Below are 26,755 nucleotides of genomic sequence, written 5' to 3' on the forward strand. Positions count from 1 at the left end.
GGCATATAATTCACATATAATTGCATAAATGTAAAAACTGATATTTTAACTGAAACAGTGCTGCTGGAGGTGGTAAGCATCCAGCATGAAAAAGCTGGCTTCTCAAAGTCTAGTTATCTCTATTGATCGCAAAGGGCCATTAGAGAAGGTAAATAAAGCAGCAACAAAGACCACCTAACAAGTACACACAGTACATAATCAGACAGAAATCTAAGAGCTTCAAGACTTCTTTAGCAGACAAAGAAATTCTAGAGCTCAAAGAAGCAAAGTTTCAGTATGATCTAATTAATAAAGTACACCAATTTCTGTGCATCACACATTGCATGAATCTGAAGCATACCAGTATGCGATATGAGAAGAAAATTGTAATGTGTCCTTTAAGTTTCTTTTTGAGCCATGAAGATCAATCCTGTCTGCATGAGACAAGGACTTTAAAATGCACTGGGAGTCTGCACTAATCTAAATGGTCCTCGCTGTCAATCACTGATGCTGCATATTGATTGGTGGGCATTTCTTCACATTCTTCACTTTAATGTGAACTGAATGAGTGTTTAGTTTGTAATCTCTCACATATACTCACACGTGCTAAAATGGACCCAATTTGATAACTAGAGAGGTCTAGCAAAGCACACGCATGCTCATATTACAGTCACAACAGCGAATACTTGGTCTGACTTGCCCTTTGACCGCAAACAGACAAGATTTTCTGTCTCCCACAGCCACTACAAACTCTACTAAATGATTTAGTACCCATAGGAACAGCTAGTAATAGTAGACAGTGAAATGACTGCAATAAAATATAAATGGGCTCATGTGCATACAAAGAGAGTTGAAATAAAAGCACACTTGTGTAAATCAAACCTCTCAGAATACCAAAACTATCCTAATACATCTTGATATGTAGCATGATTACATTCAGTTAATATAGAGCGATAGAACTAAATAGGAAATACTACATTTCTGATGTTTTTCTAGTCATTTTAAACAAGGAAGTGAATCAGCCAGTGGGATAACAGGATGCCCTTTCGTTACCATGGTGAGAGCAGGTGGGAGGGGAAGGTGAAGTCCAAACACCTGATGTTTACGTGTGTGCAAATGAAAGAGCTCGAAGCTTACTGCTGAATTTAGTCCCTTTAGAGACCATTAGAAGTGTTGCGACAGATTAACTAAAACAACAACTAGAACTGTCATGACGGCAGTGTTGTTATTGTTAACTAAAACTGATACAAATTAATTTTTGTTCATATAAATTAAGCTGAAATAAAATAAAATATAAATATTAGATGAAAACTTATGGTAACTAATTTAAATAACATAAGTTTAAGAAGTACTAAACTTACTAAAACTGAAATAAAAATACATTACAGCTAAAAAGAAAAATTTAAAACAAACAAAAACTAATAAAAATGTCAAAGTACATAAAATTCATAAGCTAAAAATAAAATAAAAAATACTAAAAAAGCTCAGACGCTGTATGTGTTCTGTGTTCTGTCTGTGAATAGAAAATTCATCTTTAATATCTCTTTGTTTAGAATGTTATTGTTTACAAATGTCCACTCTGATATTCCTCGTACATGCAAGACTAAACATCACAGATAATTTACCAATAAAAAAAGAAAAGAAAAGAAATAGCTACACTGTCAGAACCCAAAACAATCCACAAATTCGCAATCAAGTGTTACCACGGAAATCAATCAAGTCAGTACTTTGAGGGGGGATTGTACCAATCGAGTTCCACTACTTTAGGGTGTGTTACCGTGGCAATGTGACAACACAACCACCCTCCCCCGTTGACCTCACCCTGAGGGAAAACTTTTCCCTAAGCTTTGTTCCAGAACTCCTGAATGGATTGTCTCAATTCATTTCACCATGAGAAATGGGATGGGTCACTAAAGAAGCTGGCTTCAGAGGATTACAATAAAGCACATCACAATCTGTGACAAAGCAGCACAAAAGCACTAGTAACAGCCCTAAGGGTCTCTGCGGGGCATAAGAAAAGCTGATCAGTAGCAGAAACCTTCAAATTTATACATTTGTACTTACAGTTTTCCTGTCAATAGCCTACACATTTATACTGTGACTATGACAGATTTCAGATGATGTAATGTTTACAGACCAAGTTCCAGGCACAATAGGGTTAAATAAAGGAGGTACTGAAGGCTTTTGAGCAGGAACCTTGGTATACTTTTCTTATTAAAGTCTGAACAACATGTTCAGATTACAGAGGAGCTGACTGACTCATGGGACCAGTGAGGTTACACCAGAAATACTGTGATCTTTAGTGATGCGTCCTATGGCGTGACAGCGATCACACTAAAGGCTACAGAATAAAAAAAAATTAAGTGTTAATGAGACGGAAACACAGGATGGATCGGTAATAGCCTACCCAAAGGGGAGACATGGGGAATGACGGCCGAAATTGTAGAATCAATAAATGAATACAACTGTCAGTCTACACTGCTCGTAGCATTTATCATAGCCTATACCACTAGCATATAATAATAATAATATATAAGCATAACTTTAATATCCTCCTCGTCATTCTCGAATGGTCGCATAACTATTATTACTATTGTGTCATAAAGCAGGAATATATATTGCCTGTACGTCCATGCGAGAATCACGGGGAGGATATTAAAATTATGCTTTTCAGAATAAACCCGTTCAGTCTGTCTATGAATGAATGGCATATATGGTCTACAGGACATCGCTAGAAGAAACAAATCATTCAGCAGCAAAAGAATATAAAGCAAAACGAAATTTATTGATCTAAACATACACTTTAAACTGCGTTAAAGAACTTACCTTGTACAATCTAAAGAAAAGAAGTAGTAGTTTTTTTTTCCTGTTGCGGCAGGTGCGTGTATCCGAGGGTAGGTAGGTGTGTGTCGGTATCACCGACATTCTGCGCGTCCAGCGCTGCAGCGACGCTCCAAGATGCAGTGCATTACAGCCACCGGACACACTACGCATGCGCTTGTGGTGTGTGCCGCGATACTGCGCATGAGCACTGCGCGATGATTCTGGCTCAGGTGAATCTTTGGGACCGCTCTAGTGTGACGTATGTAACTAGCTGGTGACGAGGGTAACATAATATCCTACTGCTCAGACACAAATATTAATATTGACATACAGCATCACTGGCTGTTTATTAAACATAAGCAGGTCTATTTGGCAACCATGGAGATGATGGGCCAATTGTCTGTATACAAACAGTAAGTTGGGGGTAATTTTAGAGCTGTTTGCTGAAATATATTTAATATTCTCAAATATAAGCGCGAATAATTTTTTTTCCCCCAAATCCAGCGGCAGCGCTGTATACATTTTGCTTCCTAGTTTTTTAGGCACTAGACATTCTCACATTTCTTCGTATGAAAAATCCGTATTTGGAGTGGATCCTCGATTCATGTGAATAACTTTCAGATCAAATAAATTTTATTTGCATAGATATCTTTAACAATACACAATGTTCCAAAGCAGCGTTAAAATAAAATCATCCCTTAACGCCACAAAGATGATTGTGTTGGTCCCCCTTTTGCTGCCAAAACAGCCCTGACCCGTCGAGGCATGGACTCCACTAGACCCCTGAAGGTGTGATGTGGTATCTGGCACCAAGATGTTAGCAGCAGATCCTTTAAGTCCTGTAAGTTGCGAGGTGGGGCCTCCATGGATCGGACTTGTTTGTTCAGCACATCCCACAGATGCTCGATTGGATTGAGATCTGGGGAATTTGGAGACCAAGGCAACACCTCAAACTTGTTGTTGTACTCCTCAAACCATTCCTGAACCATTTTTGCTTTGTGGCAGAGGCTCAAAGGGTGTACATGGTCACATCCACATGGATGGCAGGACCCAAGGTTTTTCAGCAGAACATTGCCCAAAGCATCACACTGCCTCCGCCGGCTTGCCTTCTTCCCATAGTGCATCCTGGTGCCATGTCTTCCCCAGGTAAGCGACGCACACGTACCCGGCCATCCACGTAATGTAAAAGAAAACATGATTCATCAGACCAGGGCACCTTCCATTGCTCCGTGGTCCAGTTCTGATGCTCACGTGCCCACTGTTGGCGCTTTCGGCGGTGGACAGGGGTCAGCATGGGCACCCTGACTGGTCTGCAGCTATGCAGCCCCATATGCAACAAACTGTGATGTATTCTGACACCTTTCTATCAGAACCAGCATTAACTTCCTGAGCAATTTAAGCTACAGTAGCTCGTCTGTTGGATCAGACCACACTTGCCAGCCGTGAGCAATGAGCCTTGGCCGCCCATGACCCTGTCGTTGGTTCATCACTCTTCCTTGGACCAATTTTGATAGATACTGACCACTGCAGACCGGGAACACCCCACAAGAGCTGCAGTTTTGGAGATGCTCTGACCCAGTCGTCTAGGCATCACAATTTGTCCCTTGTCAAACTCACTCAAATCCTTACGCTTGCCCATTTTTCCTGCTTCTAACACATCAACTTTGAGGACAAAATGTTCACTTGCTGCCTAATATATCCCACCCACTTACAGGTGTTTTTTTTTTTTTTTTTTTAAATTACAACAGAAGTGCCACAGGTACAACACAGCTTAGATAAAAGGGCCTATGAACATTGTCTTGGAAAATGGGGGCTGAGTTATTCTGCAATGCTAGAAGAAAGTCAATGAAAACGCTAGGTGAACTAGTAAAAAAAGACAACAGTGCCCTCTGTAGGCTGAATGCAATCTTGACTGTATGAGAAATCTTGTCATAATGTATCCTGTGAACCGTAAGAATGTTAAATGCCAAAGAATGTTTTAAACATGTAAAATAAAAAAGGCATACATAATTATCACTAAAAGTATTTAATAAGTGTGAATAAAGAGAATCACACATAAGACTTATGAATGAAAAATTTTATTATAGTCTCCCATGATTCAACATTCAGGACTTTGTCTTTTTGCCCTTAAACACCCAGTCCATTATTTATCAACAAATCCTCAAAAAAGCACACAGCAAAATTCTTTATACCCAAAGTAAAATACAAGATTTTACAAATATATATTTGTGTCTATGCATGTCAGTCAGTTCACATACGTTTACTGTACATTGGTATCTGTCTGCTGTTAAGACAGAACTGAAAATCACACAGAAACTAAAAGGTAGTTCATCAAATGAAAGAAGGCAAGACCAGGAAAACAAGGTTTGAGGATGTTTTAAGAGTCTCCAAGAATAAACAACTGCATAATTGTGAATTCTGGCTATAAGTAAAACATAACATTCCATTTGGCATCCATATTTTATCTATTTTTATATTAATTTGTTCTACATTCATTTCCTTTGACATTTTCCCCCAGCTACATACTGCTATGGCAGAATTTCTTTAAATGTCCAAATCTAAGGCTTTTCAAGTTTAGCATCTGAGTTGGTACTGGGTTAATCTAATTTAATCAAATGTTATACTTCTGTATTTACAAAGTTAAATTTATTGGACCCTTGCTATAATAATCAGAAAAGCTCTTCTTCCTTCAACATGTAAAAAGAAAGAAAGAAAGATGCACAGAGAAAGAACAACAAAACCCAAACAGATATAAACAGCTGAGGCAGCTGACATGGTATTTCATGTCAAATTAATTTGGTTTACATTTTGTACAAAATAGTTTCCTGGCTTAGTTATTGAAGAAACGGAATGCAAGGAGAGATTGAAAAAAAAAGAAAAAAAAAAAAGAAAAGAAAAAGATAGCACAGACTGTAAATGTCAAGTTAAATAAAGGTTGCTGGTCTATGTATACGCATGTGTGATTATCCAGGGCTGCACATATGGCTGTGTTTATTGGTCCACTCTATAGTCTGTAGGATAGCAATGGGAGTATATTTGTTTTTCGCAACTCCTGACAACACTGAAGATGATTAAAATTGATGATTGACAAAGAGCAAGGCACATCAAGTCAGAAATGAAGACCCATCCCCTTCCCATGGGATCTACAAAAGGTTTACTTTAAAAATTTTAGCAAACTTTAAAGATAAAAAGCCAAAGATTAAGCATTTATAACCTCCAATTATCCTGCCCTTTTTCCATTTTAATTGTGAGAACAGCAAACGCATCATAGCAAAACTTCAAGTTTGTACTAAAATGGTCAACTTTTCAGTTCAACATGCCCTTGAAGGTGGCAGTGTGGAAATTTATGCCATTGTACTTGACAATATAACAGTGCAGCTCGATAAGAAAGGTTAGGAGAGGTGGACACAAGTGAGGTGTAGAAAAGGGTGAAAAGGCAGGAATTAAGTCTCAGACTAGTAATGCCTTTTATTCCAAGATCAATTTGATTTTGAATCATCTCTGCGTAAAAACTACATTAAAGGCTCTACAACATTCACAGGGTGCCTCATTTCTTTCTGCTTCCTGTTAATTTGTCTGTATTTTGTATACCATAAAGTGCTGGTAACTTGATTCAGAAACAACAAGATTGTTTTTTCTTTTTGTTGTGCAAGAGAGTGCAAACTCTCTGACAAAAGAAAAAGCATTTATTAAAAACTAAACTTCAAGTGACAAGTCAGACATAACAAGGATAAAGAGAGGAGCTAAATATTAATCTCTTTTATCAAAACGGTTTCCTGTCTTAGACATTTATTGACAGGTTTTAGTGTCCTGTAAAGAGTAAATAGGGAAAGGAGTGATAGAAACATTTTTGCTTTTTTTTGTTTTGATTTGGTTTCCTTTAGGAGTGCACGTATTTCAGCTATGCCGTACTCTGCCCTCCACTCTGGATCATACAACGTGACTCAATCAGTGCTCCTCCAGCCAAGAGGGGGTTTCTCCTCCTGGTAACTTTAGCTTGATGTGGAACTGTTTAAGGGTCTGTTCCAGCTGCTGTTGGTTGCCTGCGAAGTACGCTGCAATGGCGTTGTGGAAGAGAATCAGCTGGTTGTGCAAAACTTTCACCTGAGGAAAAGGGAATTAAAAATCTCAGTGACTCACACCCTGAGAATGTAGTTCATAACTCAAAGTACTAAAAAGAAAAAGAAAAAAACATCAGTATAAAAGAGACTTCAAGCATTTTCAGTTTGGACTTAGATCAATTCTGTCAAGCATGAACTGACTATCATTTAAACTGAAATAAAGCACTCCTTCTCATGGTAACATAAATTTATATATATATATATATATATATATATATATATATATATATATATATATATATATATTTTTTTTTTTTTTTTTTTACATAAATCACTAGTGGACATCTTACCTATTTTAATTTTATTTCAACAATAGAGTTTTTTATTGAAAAAATTCACTGAAATGACTCCATATCTTAACTGATTTTATTGCAGATTATGTCCTAAAACATGCCTGGCAAATTTGGAGTAGCCTAGACAACTGCAGCACTAACCACCCATTTTTGTGTTTATTTTACAGCAACTGAATAGTATAATAATAATATATATATATATATATTACAGTGGCAAGAAAAAGTATGTGAACCACTTGCAGAATCTGTTAAAATGTTAATAATTTTAACAAAATAAGGGAGATAATACAAAATGCATGTTATTTTTATTTAGTACTTTCCTGAGTAAGATATTTTACATAAAAGATGTTTACATATAATCCACGAGACAAAAAATAGCTGAATTTATTAAAATAACCCCATTCATAAGTATGTGAACCATTGATTCCTAATACTGTGTGTGGTTTTTTTGTTTTGTGATGGTTGTTCATGAGTCCCTTGTTTGTCCTGAGCAGTTAAACTGAGCTCTGTTCTTCAGAAAAAAATCTCCAGGTCCTGCAGATTCTTCAGTTTTCCAGCATTTTTTGCATATTTGAACCCTTTCCAGCAGTGACTGTATGATTTTGTATGATGTCGTAGATCATCCAGGTAATGACACACAGTATTAAGAATCAATGGTTCAAACTTTTGAACTGGGTCATTTTAATTAATTCAGCTATTTTTTTGTCTTATGTATTATATGTAAACATCTTTTATGTAAAATATCTTACTCAGGACAGTACTAAATAAAAAATAACATGCATTTTGTATGATCTCTCTTTTTTTTTTGTTAAAATTTTGCACATTTTCACAGATTCTGCAAGTGGTTCACATACTTTTTCTTGCCACTGTATATACACACACACCCCCACCTAATATATATAGGATATCTTAGTCAACTTGAAAGGGCCTTTGCAACATATTTTACTTCTGTAATGTGATGCGTTATTACTAAGTGACTCAGGATATTGAACAAGAAATGTTGAAAAACAAGAATGTTTAGTTAGAGAAGACAAAACTCATTTCAGCAATTACGTTTCATCCAAATGGCAATTTATTTAAATGTTCAATTTGGGCTATATTATGCAAAAAAGTACCAAACACATACTGAAAGGCCACCATATTAACTTTGATAATTTTATTATATAAACTATTAAGATATACAAAAGACAAATACATTATTTATATGCAGCTGATTTCAAAAGATACATTTCACGTACCTTGTTTTCCTCCAGAAACTTCAGTTTGACAGAGACATCATTGCGCATCTTTTCATATTTTTCACGATGGATCTGGAACTGTTGCTGAGACAGCTCAATCTTGGGGAGTGTGTTGGCGTCCCGTGGACCCAGATTGAGCTCCTCTAAATCTGTGCGATACGCATCATACTCAACCCTACCAAAAAAAGCACAGGCCTTACAGAATTAATGCTTTGCTCAATATATTAATATAGAAGTAGTATACATTGGTTTATAAAGATATATTCAGACCTTGCTGCTTCATATTGCTTAATGTTGATCAAGGTGTCCTCTATAGTTTTATCCACTAGAGTTTTAACACTAGCGATGAAGAAGTTGATAGCTCCCAACAGGGTTTCTCCATTTTTCGCCAGGAGTTTTTGAGTTTCAGCATTGTAGCCAAATTCCTCCTGAAATACATAAATAAAACACACTGAGATTAAATGCTTATTTCGTGCCACTAAAATACAAACACACAAAAACAGCTAGACAGTGAAACAGCACAAATAAAGCAATGAAACTTCCCCTCTCTGCAAATAAAGATATTAAAATGAAATATTACTCCCCAAGGGACCAATGCACTTTCTGGTTATTTAGTACAGTATTTGTGGTGGTTCTGGAAATGGCAATGCCAAAGTGTATCCAAAACAGTCCATGAATAAATTATACCTTATGAAAGGCATCCAGTTATACTGTCAGAATTACAATCTTCTTCATCAATAAAAAAAGCTGAAAATCTATGCAGTCTTTGCAGAAGCATTTGTGTCGGATTATAGTGATTCAAACCAATGTCACAATTAGTGGTTCAAAGGATCACAAAACTCACGGTTCGGATCATATTATGGTTTTTGAGTCACGGATCGGATCATTTTTGGATCAGCAAGAAAAAAAATATTTTGGGGGTGAGGGTAACTTTGCTTTCCATTTTTTACTTAAAGCACACTTTAAGCACTCCGATACCACAGCAAAAACTACTAGCCTAACTAAAGTTAAAACATTATTAAAGGCAAGTGAATAGTCAGTAAAAAAACAAAAAAAACAAATAGACAAATTACAAGCATAGATAATTACAATATAGCCTAACAAAGTTACAAATAAAGTAAGATCTATTTGTAGTATTCATTTCAGGTACAGAAATGACAACAGCAAGAATTTATAGGCTGCTGTCACTTTAAGACTGAATGCACGGATCCAAAATAATGATACACATCCTTCTCTTTCTCTTGAGACATGGTATTTTCTCTGTGTTCATTAGAATACTTGCCGAGACTGGTATTTTGACCTAATTTTGTGTGTGTATGTGTCCATCCAAGTGCAAGTAGACAAGAAAGAGAAATCAATTCGGGGTCTGCGCACTATATGAAATGCGCCTCTCTCTGTGTGTTTGCATCTCAGGTGTGTGGCTGTGCACACAGATAACAACGAGCGAGTACCGAATTAAATTTTGCCTCTTCTAGCGATGGAATGGTTTAAAATCTATTGAATGTGTAAATTATCAAGACAAAACACGTGCAAATTATAAACTTTCAGTCTATGGCGGGCAAACTTGAAATTAATCCACAAATCACGTGTGCCAAACCGTGGGGCCTGGTCTGTATGGATCACTGATCAACAACGATCGGTTTAACCCCTAGTCACAATTATGATATGATTGTTTGTTTTTAACTGTATGCCAGCTTTTATGGCTATTTTCTCTTGGTATATTGCATATATCTCATATAGACACACACAGACTATTAATAATAATAATAATAATAATAATAATAATAATAATAATAAATACTTTGAAATAATTGAAACTTGGTTGGTTTACATAGCTAAATCACTTTCCACTGCAAAAAAAAACTAACTAAAAACCTATAAAACATTATACATTTTTTTAATCAAAACTCAAAACGGACTCTGATTTTATATAAAATCAAGATACAGCAGATACAACATTAGATGAAACAACTTCTTTAAATAGTTCTTATACTTACATGTAGTTCGGGTGTCTTGAGACTAAGGTCGGCAAACGCATCACCTAGATGTCTTTGCGTCTGCAGCATCTGCGCCAGTTGAGTGCACAGCGTCTGTGCCAGTTTGACAACATGCTCGTACTTGCGTTTGTTGTCACGAAGAACCTCGATCTGAGCCTCCAGCTCCAGATCAACTGTACGGGAGCCCCGACCTAACTTCTCCGACAGAATTTGCTTAGTGCACTGCGGGGAAGGGTATAAGATAGAAAATCTGTTAACAAAAGTGGAAATGGTAAAGAAGAAAAAATATTTACAAGGCTACAAAAGACTAAAATGGGCACAGGGGAGATACAGAAACTTTTATTACTGTCTTTTTTGACAATAATATATAGAGACAGGAAATTATGGGAGAGAATAGTGGGGAACAGGACTGAGAAATGGTCACAAGTTGGATTAAACTTGTATCACACTTTTTTAACTCCATACAGACCATAACTCCAAAGTGCTATGCACTACATTTTTGTTTTACAAAAATAATCAAAAGTACCTCAAACCCAGACTTTCTTGACACATGGATGCTTGAGACATTTTTACTGAACACATATGCCTTCATTACCAGTATGGCAGGAATCACTCACTTTGTAAGTGTTGATGCTCCACTTCCTCACCAGCTCCAGTTTCTCTATGGCAGGACTCTTTATGTCATCAGCAAGGACTACTGCTCCTCCCATCTGCTGCTCTCTCAAAGCACCTGATGACAGAATGACATCTGTTTAGTGACAAGATAAATGACATTGATGCTGTATGTTATTGCCCCTCTACTGTTATTGTGACTCATTGACATAAATGATTAACCCCAAAATATGTCATCTGATATGATAAAATGACTCTCTGATTGGCTGAATCAAGTCAATCAAATGTCTGTAGAGAAAACTCCTATATTAACATTCATTCACAAATCAATTATTTCTACTGAGCAAAAGCATTTGGAAAAAAGAATCTAAAACATGACAGTGTTGTTATCGTTTATAAATGTATAAAAACATTTATTTGAAATAAAGCTGAAAGAAAACTAAATATTAATATTAGAATGAAAAACTTAAACTATACGAGTATGACTGATATAAAACAAACTAAAGCTGAAATACAAAAATAAATTAAAACTACTAAAAAAAAACTAATAAAAATGAGAATTTAAAAAAAATAAAATTACTAAAAATTAAGCTAAAATTAAAGTAAAATTGGAAAATATAAATGTATGCCAATTCTAAATATTAATAAAAACTACAATAGTATATAAATAATACTAAAAAAAAAAAAAAAACACACACACACACACACACACACACACACACACAAAAAAAAAAAACATGGACAAGACTAATATAGACCAAGCATAGGTGAAACACGAGTCTCTTTAAAAATGTCAGAAGGCGGCAGAGACAGTGGGAATCGACAAAAGCAGTGCATCATTTTGCATTAAAGTCCTGAAAGGGAAAAATCTGAGATTATTGATGAAAAACAGCCTTTATCTTTTGCGATCAGTCAGGAAGGCAAAAAGGTTACAGGGTGGTCAGCCAAGATGAATAAATGAGGCCAGATTCCAAGTTATTAAAGAGGGAAGCAACAAGAAGGAAGAGAACAGGCCTGAAGATCACAGAATTTGAAAGAACACCATCATAAATTTAAACACTGTCAATCTAATGCATTACCAATGCTGCAAGACAGCTTTTAAAAGTGGGAAGTAATGTCAATTTTATGTCTCTTGAAGATTGAACATTTCAACAGACATCACTGGAATCTACTAGAATAAACAAAGTCTTTATGATGGTACATTCTGAAACTGACAGTGCAGCGTTAGTAGGGAGAGATTAAGGAATGCAGATCCATGCATGACGTCGTCTGTTACAGTATGTGGTACCTTTCTGTGTCTCCACCTGACTATCACTGATGCTGCGAGCTAGCCGGCTGGCTGCTGCAGGACTGGGGACAACTGTAGGTGTGGTGGCCTGGAATGGCGACCCTAAAAATGGTCAGTGATGAATTTCTATCATTTATACAGGGAGTCTGAAAAACTATTTGTAAAATACAGCCACAGATGGGGAAATGTCCATCCATCAATACATAAATTAATTAATGAATAAATAAATGTATTGTTGTTTATGGAAAGTATGTGTCAATCAGAGCATGATTATGGTATCAAAACTACTAGCGCATTGAATTGACCACTCACATTTACACTACCATTCAAAAGTTTGGGGTCAGTACGTTTTTTTTTCTTTGGAAAGAAAAATAATTTTATTTAGGAAGGATGCATTAAAGGTGCAGTAAGTGATTTGTGAGAAACGTAGTTGCACCTGCATCTATAAAATTGATTAAAAATGCTGTTCTTTTGAACTTTCTATTCATCAAAGAATCATCATGTGACACTGATAACTGAATGTCTGCGGAAAATTCAGCTTTGTCATTACAGGTATAAATTACATATTCAAATATATTCAAATAGAAAAAAACTGTCATTTTAATATTTGCATAATTATTTCACAATATTGCTGTTTTTACTGTATTTTGATAAAAAAAAAAATAAAAAAAAATAATGCAGCCTTGGTGAGCATGTGACTATATTCAAAAACATAAATTTTTTTAAAAATAAAATAAAATAAAAAATCTTCCTGACCCCCAAATTTTGAACATAGCAATGCTTGTGTACATAGCAATGACTATTTTGTTTTCAGCAACAAGGACTGTCCCTTTACAGAGAGATTCCGATCATAACAGGACTTCATGGACGTCTTAAAAGGTACAATGTCAACATCAGGGGAAAATCTGGAACGATACAAATGATACAAAACTTTACAGTATGGCCCCTTTAAACAAAATGTTTTAAATTGATTTCAATGCCTGTAGGTGATAACTGCAGCAAGGAGATGAAACAGGCTCCATAGCCTTCTAAGCTAACAAGTGACAAGGGAAATATACAAGAATAATAAAAAGGGGTGATCAGCAATTACACCCAGCTAATGACAGGTTGCCAGGTTTCTGTCCTACAAATTAATTCACATAGTAGACGAGCATGAAATAATGAAAGGGGGAAGCAGATGAAAAAAAAAAAAGATCACACACGACTCTGTAATGAGAAAGGAACACCTTTCTTTTCAAATTCAAATTCGCCCTCTCTCCACAACACACACAAAGAGAAACACAGACAAACAAATGTGGGTTTAAATTAGATGAACCGGATAGTGAGAAGATATTGAACCTAATGACTGAAGAAAAACACTCTATCCAGCCTGATCTCATTTAATACAATGAGAGGAAGTGTTTTTCAATGATTAACATTTTATGTTTGTGCACAAGCAAACTAGTCAACTGTAGCAGGTTTAGTCATTGTATATGTGTGAAGGACAAACACAAATGATATTCATGTTCAGTGCATGCTTAGTGTTATACCTGTGTATGGACCCACTTGGACCACTCCCTCATTCATTGCATAGTTTTCAGGTGAACTGTGGGAGTGTGACATGATTGGTCCAGAGATATTATGTGGCACATCCTTGAGAGAAATAAAAGAAAGAGAACAAACAAGAGTAAAAATTAAATGACATTCAAGAAAGACATCACAACAAAGCAATTCTCGAGTATACTGTGTTTTCCATCCCAGTTTTAGCCATCAAAATTTACTTATTAACTTAATTTCAAAACAGAATAATTTTTGGTTAATTTCATGGCAAAACCAAATAAAAACACTGTAACTCAGGGTTAATGTTTTTGTTTGCATATGTATGAGGTTAATAACAAATTAGAAAAATACAACGTGCAATGGGCATATTATTGGTGAAAAGTAAATCTGCTCTGTGTGTTTTAAGTCACCCTAAATGTACAAATGTATAAAAACTAATTATAGGGTCTCTCCTTTACATCAAAATGTTCTTTGTTTTTTCAGACACTGAAACTAAATACATTGTACATGTGTGAAAGTTCCTGTGACTGTACAAAGTTCATGAATATTTAATGAAGTAAGCACTAATTAATTTATCATCGGCTGTCTGTTGCTAAACAACTCGCTGTATCATTCTAGACTAGAACCATTGATTCACATTATATGCATTTGGCAACACCAGGGTTAAAAGCAGTTCAAAATTACTTGTGTGAAACATTTAAACAGGTACCACAAGTACAGTCATGGCCAAAAGTTTAGGCAGTGACATAAATTTTGTGTTTCACAGAGTTTGCTGCTTCAGTATTTGTAGATTCTTTTTTTCACGTTTCTATGGTAAACTGAAAACAATGATAAACTTTTCATAAGTTTTAAAGGTTTTTCTTGGCAAAAACATTCAATATATGCAAAGAGTCAATATGTACAGTGTTGACAGTTCTTCAAAACCTCTGCAATTCACTCTGGCATGCTGAATATCAGATTCTGGGCCAAATCCTGACTGATGGCGATCTATTCTTGCTTTATTAGTGCTTGGAGTTGATCACAATTTGTGGGCTACTGCTTGTCCACTCGCCTTTTGAGGATCGACCACAGCTTTTCTACTGGATTAAGATCAGGGGAATTGCCTGGCCATAGATCCAAAATTTCAATGTAATGATTTACAAGCCACTTCATTATCACTCTTTCCTTGTGACACGGTGCTCCTTCATGCAAGGAAATGCACAGATCATCACCAAATTGGATTGTTGGGAGAAGTTGTTCTTGCAGGATGTTTTGATAACATTATTTAATCCTGGCAGTGTTTTGGGCAGAATTGTGAGAGAGCCCTCTTCCTTGGATGAAAATCAACCCCACACATGGATGGTTTCAGGATGCTTCACTGTTGGCACGACACAGGACTCATTATGCGTTCACCTATTCTTCTCCAGACAATTAATTTTCCAGATGTACCAACAGACGAAAGGGGGCTTCGTCAGAGAAAATAACTTTACACCAGTCTTCTGCTGTCCAATCCTTGTACTTCTGTAGAATTTCAGTCTGTCCTTGACATTTATTTTGGAGAGAAGTGGCTTCTTTGCTGTCCTTCTTGACACCAGGCCATTGTCCAAAAGTCTTCGCCTCAGTGTGTGTGGAGATGCAAGTTCTTGATCTGGATAATTGTTCTTTCAGTTGCAAAATTCTTTGCAGCAATTCCCTTGAACGTGAAACCTTTTTGATGCAAGTGATGATGGTTGCACATCTTTCTTTAGAGGGAACTATTGCTAACACAAGAACATAATGATTGGAAGAACTTCTCCCATTTTATAGCAATCAGTCTGCTCTTATAATCCAATGATATGTGATTTCACCTGACTAGTATTTGTTCACCCTTTCCCATGTGCTGATGATATGATTAAATAAAACTTTTGGCCTTTACTGTGCTTTTAGAGATGCCTGGTGATTCATGTTGTCTAATTTTTCTGTTTAATGCGAATAATGCCCACAGTGAAGACAATTTCCACACAAGGATAACAAGACCACTACTACAAGCAAGCTAATCAACAGCTTTGCTGTTGCTGAATTGTTCCTCACAGTGTTTAAGTGTGACAAGAAAGTCAGAAAGAGTATACAGACTGTTGCTATAGACATGACACAATTTTAGTTAAATACTCAACCATGAGCTCACTGACTGGCTGGGATGCTGGCACACTTTTGTGAAGCTAATAGAAAGAAATCAAGCTAAGAGTAAATGCCAACCCGGATGCAAGAAACTGAAGGTGGGACTGGGCAAACCAACATAATCCACTAAAATAACATATATTATAATAGCAACTATGGTTCAATCCCTTTGCATTGGTTGGTTAAAAAAAAAACAAAAAAAAAAACAGAGCAGTGCCGCATTGATTTGTAAAACAAACAAATCTATATGTCAAAATATAATAGTCTGTTCATCCTTTCCAATAATTAGGAACGTAACTACAGTCATGAGACAACTTAAGTCATTGTCATTATGTGTCATCAGTACATAGTACTTTGGAAACATTCATGTCCAAACATTCTGTGTTCAAATGGCATCATTGTTAGTTGACTGTTCGGGACAAAACAAATCCAGTGGTGCATGATGGGTGGTTTTGCTCTATGCAGGATGTCTTACCCTCTGAAACACTTCCTCGTGACTTTTGTCTGCTTCTCCGTTTCTGGTGACTGAGATTTGGGCAGCAGGGCTTCTGTGGGCCTCTTCTGCCATAGCCACCTTCAATACACATTATACACACACAATTACTAGGACATGAAAATAACATTAAAGCTGTCAAGCTGAGAGTTCAGATGCAGAGCGCCTCCACCACCAGAGAGCTTTGCACAACCGTGGCTTGTCGGGGCTAGTGAAGTTATAACCGCAGCACCATAAGCAAAGAAAATACAGCTATAAAGAACAAAATGGATCAGGTCAGCTGCTGCTTTGGAATAATTATTTAACAGCAACAAGGAAATAGAATTAGTAAATAAGAAACTCATGACAGTCATGTCACCCTGTAGCCAAGCAGGGTTGAGTCTTGTTAGTACCTAGATGGAAGACCTCTTGGGAAAACCAGGTTGCTGCTGGAAGAGGTGTTAGTGAGGCCAGCGTTGGATGCTCGTCTGTGTGGGTCCTAACGCCCCAGTATAGTGACAGGGACACTATACTGTAACAAGCACCATCCTTCGGATGAGACGTTAAAGGGCACCCAGGTGTCCTGGCCAAATTCCCTCCGTTAGCCCTGATCAATCATGGCCCCATAATAATCCCCATCCTCTGAATTGGCTCTATCAATCTCTCTCCTCTCCACATATAGCTGGTTTGTGGCGAATGCACTGGCACCGTTGTACTGTGGCTGCCGTCGCATCATCCAAGTGGATACTGCACACTGGCGGTGGCTGAAGGCAGACCCCCTGATATGACGCTTTGGATGTGCAGTGGTACACAGTAAAGCGCTATATAAATGCCCCATTCATTCATTCATTCATTCATTCATTCATTAGGTACAATGGAGAATAATAGCTAAGTCTATCTACACTGCCATCTGGTGATCACTGTTATCAGTTTGGGGTTGAAATCTCACATTAGGTTATGACTAAGGAGCCACACAAAACAACCAAATTTTCATATACACTACCATTGAAAAGTTTGGGATCAGTAAGAAAAAATTTTTTGGAAAGAAATTAACACCTTTCTTCAGCAAGGATCTATTAAAGGGATGGTTCACCCAAAAAAGAACATTCTGTCATCATTTACTCACACTCAAATTGTTCCAAACCTGTATAAATTTCTTTTTTCTGCTGAACACAAAAGAAGATATTTTTAAGAATGTCAGTAACCAAACAGTTGATGGGCCCCACTGACTTCCATAGTATTTATTTCCATACAAGTCAATGGGGCTCATCAACTGTTTGGTTACCCATATTCTTCAAAATATCTTCTTTTGAGTTTAGCAGAAAAAAATCATACAGGTTTGGAACAGGTTTTTGGGTGAACTATTCCTTTAAATTGATTAAAAGTGACAAAGACTTTTACAGTGTTACAAAAGAGTTATTTTTCAAATAAATGTTGTTCTTTTGAACTTTCTATTGATATAAGAACCTTGAAAATAATGTGCCACAGCTTCCGCAAAAATATTAAGCACATCTGTTTTCAATGATAATAATGATAATGTTAATAATAATGTTTCTTGAGCAGCAAATCAATTTGAATGTTTTCTGAACGATCAAATAACACTGAGTAATGAAGATTGCCATCATTCCAACACTTGAAATAATACATATATTTAAATACATTAATAATATCTCTCTTGCTTCCCTACTTTCCTGTCATCCAACTCTGTCCCATCAATAAGATAAATTATGAAAATCAGAGAAATAATTAGTAATTTTGATCATATTAATACCTTAAAATTTTAAATAAATTTGAAAAATAACAATGAAGTTAAAAGAAATACTGAACCTTTTCAGAATGTCTATCTACAAAAGATTGCACAAAGAAAGAAGTGATTACCTCAATTCCAGCTAAAATACTTTTAAGGATAAAATATCCTAGCGACTAAAGCACAATGTGACGAATGATGGAGTTAAGCATAGGCTAAACAGATGTCCTGGTATAACCTCAACAATTCAGCTTCTATCTGCATTTGAATGACAAGCTGAAGAAAAAAAAAAAAATCTAAATCAAATTGCAAGTGACAACAGCTTTGGGCTCATTGTAGGAAAAAACAAAAAACAAACAAAACATTGAATAATAATAAAAAAAACAAAAAACAAATAAATGGTAACACTTTACAATAAAGTTCCATTAGTTAACATTGGTTAATGCATTAACTAACATTAAGTAACAATGGTCAATACATTTGTTACAGTATTTATTAATCTTTGTTAATGTTATTTAAGAAAAATACAACTGTACATTGTTAGTTGATGTTGCCTCGGGTCCATTAAATAATATAAATTGATTAAAGATTAATAAATGCTTTAAAATTATTTTTCATTGTTAGTTCATGTTAACTAATGTAGTTAACTAATGTTAACAAATGGAAACTTATTGTAAAGTGTTACCAAATAAATAAATAAATAAATTTTAACCTGACTTAACTCCTCTTTACAATGACAAGAGAATGTGAGAGAGATAGCAAGCAAAAACCTATTAACAAGATAAAGCCTACGTGACATTGCATTAGAAAGTTGTGCCAAGTGGCTAAGAAGATGATGAGCTTTGTGGAGCTTTGTTTTTTTGTCTTTAAATGCTCTGAAATGCTGAAACGCTGAACTCCACTGCATTACAGTGAGTCCACAGGCTGTTTTTACAAGCTAGCCAAAAGAACTTCTAAGGACACTTGCACTTTTACTGAAAAAGACATGAGAAGACACATTAGAGACGCACAACAATCCGATCACTCAAACCAGGTACACATGAGCTATAGCGACCATACCCGATCCAACAAATGAATACAGGAGTGAGAGTGGAGACAGTGACAAGTGAACCGCCTCATGTTATACTGTGGAAGAGTAAGATCTACAACGATAACAGATAAAGTACTGAATATCTGGTACATTAAATATCAGTCAAACTAATTATGTCTATTTTGGAAAGAGGACATGTGGTAGAAAGGATTGGCGTTACACAATTAAATAACCAATATGGATATTGGCTAATACAGATATATTAAAGATTTACCTCCCTACTACAACATCAAACATTTAACCCTCTGGTCCTCTTCATTTAGGAGTCACACTTGGCTTCTTCACGGTCAAAAATGGGTCTGGTCTTATTTCAGCCTTTTATTTGAGTCTTTTGGCTCAATTTTACCATATTGTTACAGCCACACCAGTTCATTTGTGTGTGTATAATAGTGTGTTGTGTGTGTGTCTGTGTAAGTGTGTGTTTGAGTGTGTGTGTCTGTTTTGTACTCTCGATGTTTTAGAGTGTAACCTCTTCCTTGTTGTTTGTTTTTTTACTGCTTTGTGGCTGAATTATTTATTTTATTTCACACATTTGCAAAAACTTGCTCTGTGTTATAGTCGTGCTAGTTTATATATATGTGTGTGGGGAAGGGATGGGGGGTGGATGTGTCTATTTTGCACTCTTGATATTTTAGAGTGTCACCCCTTCGTTGCTGTGTACTTTTTTTTCCTGCACAGTGGTTGATTTGTAGTTTGTAGCACCAAAACTTTCTCTGAGTTTTGGTATTTTTTCGTATTTCCTATTCATTTCCTATTGCGGTCATTTTTGACCGCGAAGGAGCCAAGTGTGACTATTTTTTTTTACGACCCTTTAACATATCCGAATCATGTCCATGATTTTTTTTTTTAGGTGTTCACATAGCTGCATTTTTGTATTGCGACATATTGTGACATGATATATTGTTACAGCCATACAATTTTGGCAAAATAACACCTTATTTATAGATGGTATGATTTTTATAGTGTCCTTGCATGTGGCTTAATGTGTAACTACGTAAAAAGGCTATTAAAGTTTGTGTTCTGCTGAGAGGCTTAGTGATTTGAATCTTCAAGACAGACTGCTTGTTTGTCTGGCCGGTGAAAACAGCACACAGTGTCCAATAACAGTGCATGAATCTTTCAAAGCCACCTGATGCCATCATGCCAGGAGGTCAGTGACTCTAACTCTCTCAGATGAATCAAATGGCGACTGTGGTTCTCACTGTTTTTTTTATTTTTATTTTTTAAGAAACTCTATAAGCGATTCAAATCTGGATTGTCTTTTGCAGTCACAACTCTAAAAGACCTCATTTCCAAACACTGCACAGTTTGTCATCAGATTTGATGATTAAAGCAGCATTGATGAACAGTGCCTTGGTCAAGCCCAGCAGAAGAGTCCCCTAGAGTTCAGTTGCTTAGAGACATTAACAAAGAGAGCTACAGAAACAGCAGCAATCTGATCAGACATTCTGAAGACAGAGCCGTTATCATGATTTCTTCATAAGTGACATAGGTGTAATAAGTGCTGGAGAAAAAAGAAAGATATAGGTTTCTTAAGCAAACCTTTCAGTTATCAGAATGAAAGCAAAGGCTTTTAACAAGATAAAGCTTTCAGTTAACATTTCCTTATCAGGGTAGGCTGCAGAACTATTTCCATGATGCTAACTGATAAAAAGTGCAGTAAATCAGGCATGTGATCGGCTAAAGACAAAAAAATAAATAAATCAGGAAATTATAAGTGACAACATTTGTAGAGTAGCATTTACTGTGAATCGAAACTGAAAATCAACAGTGCAGCGCTGAAGACTATTTAATACATCACAAACATCGTGATTTGATGAACACACTAAGCCTTATCACATTCTCGCAACCATGCATTGTCAAAATTCATTAAAAAAAAAAAGTTACCATAGCAACACAGTTTCAACGCCAATTTTTACTCGCATTCGGTGCTTTGAACCCTGGCTAACATGCTAAGGGTGTCCCGTAGAAGCTCGTGCAGCGCTGTCACAAGCAATCCATGCATGAAAAAAAAAAAAAAAATGTATTACTTCATCGCTGGTAAAATGGGCCTTGCATAACTTGGCTGCCTATACAGTAGAAAGGCGAAAAAAATGTTTAAATCTATGTTACCTGACTAGAGAAAACAGTGAAAAAAGGCTTCCCTTTTGCCAAATAAGTAACAAAACTTCAACACCCATAATGCACTGGGTATGTTGCCATCCAAGGCCACTCCCAAAGTCAAATACCACTTTGCTTTAGTAGGAAATACTTCTTAGCAAACTTGTTGGTAACGGTGTTGACTTGTATTGTTGTATTGTTCCTAGGTGCAAAAATTCAAAGACTAAAAGTTTAGTGGGAGTGAGTTACTTTCGATTGCCAGTGAAGGGTCCAGCACGTTGTAGGAAGTGGCTAAAGGCTGCAAAGAATCATAAATATGGAGAGAACAATGTGATGGGCAACCTCCATGTTTGTAGTCAACATTTCAACCTGGATGACCACGAACACAGTGTTTTAGGCCAAACAGAGGGGAAAAACTGAAAGAAACTGCCGTTCTGTCAGTTCCGCCGCCCAAACCGCCAAAGCAAAATGCTGTTGCCATAGTGATCCATTTTACCATAATGCTGTTTAAGGAGTAGACCAAGTATGACACAATTTGAAGGTATAAACCTTACAATAACTGTTCTGTTAATGACCCACTGCCAATCCGCCCTGGAGCGCTTTGCGTCATCTGGCAGACTTTTGCTGATAAATAAATGTGAATTTCTCGGTCCAGGTAACATGGAGAACAAGTAAACATTGTTCATTTACATATACTACCGACACTGTAACATACAAAGCGGGTTGAAAAATTGAGAAGTCACACTTTAATGTTTGACAGTTTTGATTTATATGCTGTTAAATGTTTGATGATCACATAGCTTACTTGTGCATAAGCAACACTACTTCTGGTTTACGCAAATCTTTTTCTTCGCTTCTTTTTGGATCCGGAGATGCTGTACTATTTCAGAAGTTCCATAATAGCGCCACCTCTCTGCTAGGTTTCCACTGTAAATTTATTAGTGTTACATTCAGATGAATGTACTACTACTAAATGACTACTACAAAACATCAAAATTCTTTTTTGTTTCTTTGTTATGGCTGATGACCAGTAATGGTTGAATAGGTTCTTATACTATACTGTATAAAAAATAAAAAGTAATAAAAAAAACATGCCAAACTAGAATGACATTATAAAATAATATAAATATACCTATACGTAAATATACCTATATATTGTACATTATCATATAGGCTCTCTTTGTCTGTCCGTCTGTCTCTCTCCCTCTCTATATACATATTTCTGTTGAAATAAACAGTGCATGATCTTATGCACAGGTGAATTTGGTTTTCTAAAAAGTGTGTAAAGTGCATCACATCTCCACAATGCATTGCAACGACAAGTCTATAAACTAAAGAGCATGAAAAAGTCAAATATATAATTGTAATAAGAGCATCAACCAAACAAAATTTACCAGAATAGGCTAAAGGAATGCACCATCACCCGCAAAAAGGAATAAAGAACACCTCACAAAGACAGAAAAAGAGAAAGATGTTTCATAATGCTGTAGCATTCAGGCAAAGGTCCAGTTCTTCTAAATTCACAGACAATTTGGCTGAATCAAATCATATTTATATTTATCACTTATGAAAAATGTCATGCCTGAAATCACAGCAACATGTATGAGCGAGATTAAGCATAAGCCAAGCTACAGGTCTCACTATATCATTACAGTCACCTTCACTTCAGCTTTTGTCGTCACACTGCTCATTCTTTCAGAATTAGGATTATCCTGAGTGATTCCACTAGTTTTACTGTGGGTCTGAGAATCTTCATCTTCATCACCATCCTCACTAGGAGTATAATTGTGGTTTCCAACTTCATTGTTCTCACTGATGTCAATTTCAGTCATGTGCGACTCATCCAGGCTGTTTTTTCTGGCCTCTGATTGGCTCAGAGATTCAGCAGTATTTTGGAGGCCCTGTTCTTTAGGGTCCGATTGATTATCCTGTGAAGCATTCTTCTCCGAGTCAAAACTAGCTTCTGACATTCCTGAAAGTAAACATACATATGAGCAACTGACCAAGTTTTTTTTTCCTTCTTGTGCTGAATTCAAGTAATGTTAGGATTCCATAGAGGCTGATGTTTCAGGAAGGGATTCTGCCATTATACATCACGGAAAAAAAACATCTACTTGAAGTACAAACCACCAGTTATTTTTACAGGTCAATACCCAAGAACCAATGTTGAACACTGAAATTCAGACCTGGCAAAAGATGGGTTAGTAAATCGAAATACAGTGTATACGCACAACCTTTCTGACCCAATGTTAGTTTCAATTGCCTTTCCGTTAATGTTTTTTGACACAAATACAAATACAGTCCTTCTTATAAACTGTAGACTCCTACCTGCATTATTTTACACAAAAAATGCAAATTCAGGCCTTCAGTAAATAATGCATCATCTAACTAAAAATACATTTTTATACATTTGCAGCACTTTGTACAGTACATCACTAGTGACTAAGATCTACCATCTATACTACTCACACCCAAAATAGTTAGTTTAATAAGGGAAGAATTACTTAAAGCAGACTAAACTCACAATATTGCGTTTATGGGTGAAGAATTAGCCAAACTCTTATGATAAGCTATATGACTGAATAATGAAATTTATGTATCCATGTCTGTGCACACAGAGACTCTCCCATGATGCTCATGTACCAGTAAGAGCTGAGTTAACATAAAATGGGGCTAAAGGTTTGTATAATGAAGCTCCATTTACACATGGTGAAGGCTCAAATGTCTTTTAATTATTGATGTCTTGTCTACATATTTTCATATCCAGCAAACAACAATATAAAAATTATATTCAATACCAAAAGCAACTTCATACTACTACCATGCTGCCTCACCAGGGTCATTTACATTTAGTCCAAGTGTGTAAGTTTATTGCCCACAATGAAAATGTGTCCTAAGATTGTTCAACCACTAAAAAAAAAAAAAAAAAAGAAAATCATAGTTACCACCTATAGTTAAACCATGGTAACCACAAATTAACCATGGTTTTGCTACACTAACTATAGTTTAACCGTGGTATTTGTAGTAAATCTGTGGTTATACAAATGGTAACCAATAAAAAAAAAAACAGGCTTTACTACACATTTACTATAATAAAACCATAGCTAATTTTCGTAAATTATGTAATTTGTGATGATTTACTCATTCAGTAATAGAGTTTGAAATAAAATATTCATAATGTTTAAGCATTTATTTAGTTTTAATAGGAGGGTAAAAGTAGGCCACAGACAATTGCAGGAAGAAGCAGCGCTGTTCCTTCAAAAAATAAGATGGACAAGAAATTAAAAAACCTACTACGGCGAAGTATTAGCAATTGGAATATTTTTACTTAGGTCACGCTAGTTTGAACTCTTCATTGGACCGTCGAGTCACATGACGTTATTAATATTCATGAAAAACGCCTTTGCCATAGTAGGATTCGTTATTTAGCGTCGTGGACACGTAAACGCTTTTCTACCTTTCAGTGTTAAGCAACGGTACAACACTTACAAACCAAACGCAAAACAAGGTGTATATTTAAAGCCATCCCCTTTATAAACACAAGTTTTGTTGTTTAATTACATTGTCTTATTCCTTCCTGGAATTCAATCTCTCACTGTTGCTTCATTGTTGCACCCGCACGTCACAAAGTTGCGATTGAGTTACTTCCTTTGCCTGAAGCACTTCAGTCGAGTTATGTTACAAAACGCAAAAACATGCCCTTTTACTCTCTACACCGCTTTTATATCAGTGATGAGTCCTTCATTAATCATGAACATATTTGATACAATGAATATGAATAGTTGACATTCAGTTTTTTCGCCCCATCTTCTCTCCTCATCTAAGGCGTGAAATGATCTGAACCGAGTATAAAATAAATCAGACAGTCCTGTATACTGAATTTCCTTAAGTCACTTTTCCCCATGGCAGAGGATCAACCCTGCATACTGAAGCCATCATGCCTGCCATCATACATACATGAGCACCGATGCAACAGTTGATTCTGTTCAACAGCACTCACCTGCACAGAGATTACAACTGTTCTCTTTCCTGTTGCACAGCTCGTTTCATAAAAATGATCTTGGCTTGAGTTTCAGTTGCTGTGTGTATCATTCGACACACAGCGAGTCCCTCCACAGCTCAGAGAAAGTCTTTTCAAACACACCCGGAAGAGGACGTGTGTGTCAGTAGATATACTGGAGCCACAGCACGTCTGTCTCCTAGCGGTCAAAACAACAATGCCAACGCCGATAAACAATACATCGTACAGTAACTACAGAACCAACTCAAATATAAATCATAACCACATTTTATTATTATATTTATTATTTGTATTTTATTATTATATCTTATTATTACTATTAGATGTTATTTTATTATTATTTATATACAGTTTATTCGTATTTTAAAAAATGTATATTTTTATATTTTTCATTAACGGTTTTTTTTGTTATGTGCTTATTAGTTTTTTAATATTTATATTTAGCTTTGAATTTATTTTAATATTTTAATGCTTTTAGTATTCAACTTGTTTATTTTATTTCAGTTAATTGCCAAGGCAACATTTTTAATTATTTTATTTTATGTCAGCTGTCTTCAGAAAAGGCATTGAATACACTGACTTTACATTTAGTCCAACAACAATAGTGTGGTGCCGTTAAACTGATAATTATAGGCTACAAACTAAATAAAACTAATATTAGCATTGTGGTCTCCTCAGTGATCATTCCGAAACGTAGCATGAAAATCACAACAATGCGTGTGTTGTAAAATTTAATCTACTTTGATAAACTGACACTATTTTCTTATCAAATTAGCCAGTTTATTTTTAGAGTGGGATATCTACAGTATTTTGAGTGCAAGTATGTAAATAGAAAATTACAGCCACTAGATGGCATGGTATGTCTGAAGTGTACAACAGCCCAAACTAGAGCAGACAAATCCAAACCAGTGCCCGCAGGGCAAAGTGAATCACTGCCAGTGATGACATTTGATTATGCCTGGCATGCCATTTCACAAGATGGGGAAAAAAAGTAAATAAAAAAATAAAATAAAATATATCTTCTATCTTCTAAGCATATCTTCTTTTCTAATTTATTTATTTATCCTATTGATTTTAACATTTCGTCTCCTTGGAATTATAAGGTTCTATCTGACATTTTTGTCAAAATTGAGTTATTCACATATTCTTATTCTGTGGCATATTATTTACATTATGTGATTTTTTAAGTTGTGTACATTTTGGGACTATTTTTTTTAATTAGAAAACAAAAAAGTTATGTCTTACAAAGTTGAATGGAAGCAAAAACTTTGAAGCTCAATATCTCAAAACTGCTCTGAA

General features: G+C 35.9%; 2 protein-coding genes across 7 annotated transcripts in view; both read right to left on the reverse strand.

Moving 5' to 3' along the window:
- fhdc1 (FH2 domain containing 1) overlaps positions 1-2,947 on the reverse strand; it is a 28,768-nt gene extending 25,821 nt beyond the window's left edge. Inside the window, exon 1 of one of the 2 annotated variants that reach the window (XM_051908312.1) lies at positions 2,806-2,947. The gene's annotated coding sequence lies outside the window, so the exon portion shown is untranslated. The remainder of the gene's footprint in view (positions 1-2,805) is intronic. The other variant, XM_051908318.1, reaches the window with a different exon arrangement.
- Positions 2,948-4,864: 1,917 nt separating this feature from the next.
- arfip1 (ADP-ribosylation factor interacting protein 1 (arfaptin 1)) lies at positions 4,865-25,631 on the reverse strand. Of its 5 annotated transcripts, XM_051897774.1 has the most exons (10): positions 25,436-25,605; positions 23,094-23,407; positions 16,502-16,600; positions 13,881-13,983; positions 12,352-12,453; positions 11,069-11,181; positions 10,452-10,673; positions 8,725-8,882; positions 8,455-8,629; positions 4,865-6,906 (listed from the first exon to the last, which is right to left on the reverse strand). In XM_051897774.1, the coding sequence occupies exons 2-10, from the start codon at positions 23,403-23,405 to the stop codon at positions 6,751-6,753; spliced, it is 1,440 nt and encodes a 479-aa protein (XP_051753734.1). In that variant the 5' UTR covers positions 23,406-23,407; positions 25,436-25,605; the 3' UTR covers positions 4,865-6,750. The 5 variants fall into 5 exon arrangements, with proteins under 5 accessions (XP_051753734.1, XP_051753747.1, XP_051753740.1 ...); XM_051897787.1 differs by lacking the exon at positions 23,094-23,407 and having other exon boundaries at positions 25,436-25,631; XM_051897780.1 differs by lacking the exon at positions 12,352-12,453 and having other exon boundaries at positions 25,436-25,602.
- Between the last annotated feature and the right edge of the window lie 1,124 nt (positions 25,632-26,755).

Source organism: Ctenopharyngodon idella, chromosome 1 (genome assembly GCF_019924925.1).
Source record: "Ctenopharyngodon idella isolate HZGC_01 chromosome 1, HZGC01, whole genome shotgun sequence".
Classification (NCBI taxonomy): Eukaryota; Metazoa; Chordata; class Actinopteri; order Cypriniformes; family Xenocyprididae; genus Ctenopharyngodon; species Ctenopharyngodon idella.

Excerpts from the sequence above, each read along its gene's own strand:
- arfip1 (XM_051897774.1), bottom strand. The coding sequence starts at position 23,405 with ATGTCAGAAGCTAGTTTTGACTCGGAGAAGAATGCTTCACAGGATAAT. Across the intron at positions 12,454-13,880 it reads CCAAGTGGGTCCATACACAG|GGTCGCCATTCCAGGCCACC; the intron begins GTATAACACTAA and ends GACCATTTTTAG. Across the intron at positions 10,674-11,068 it reads GGAGCATCAACACTTACAAA|TGCACTAAGCAAATTCTGTC; the intron begins GTGAGTGATTCC and ends CCTTCCCCGCAG.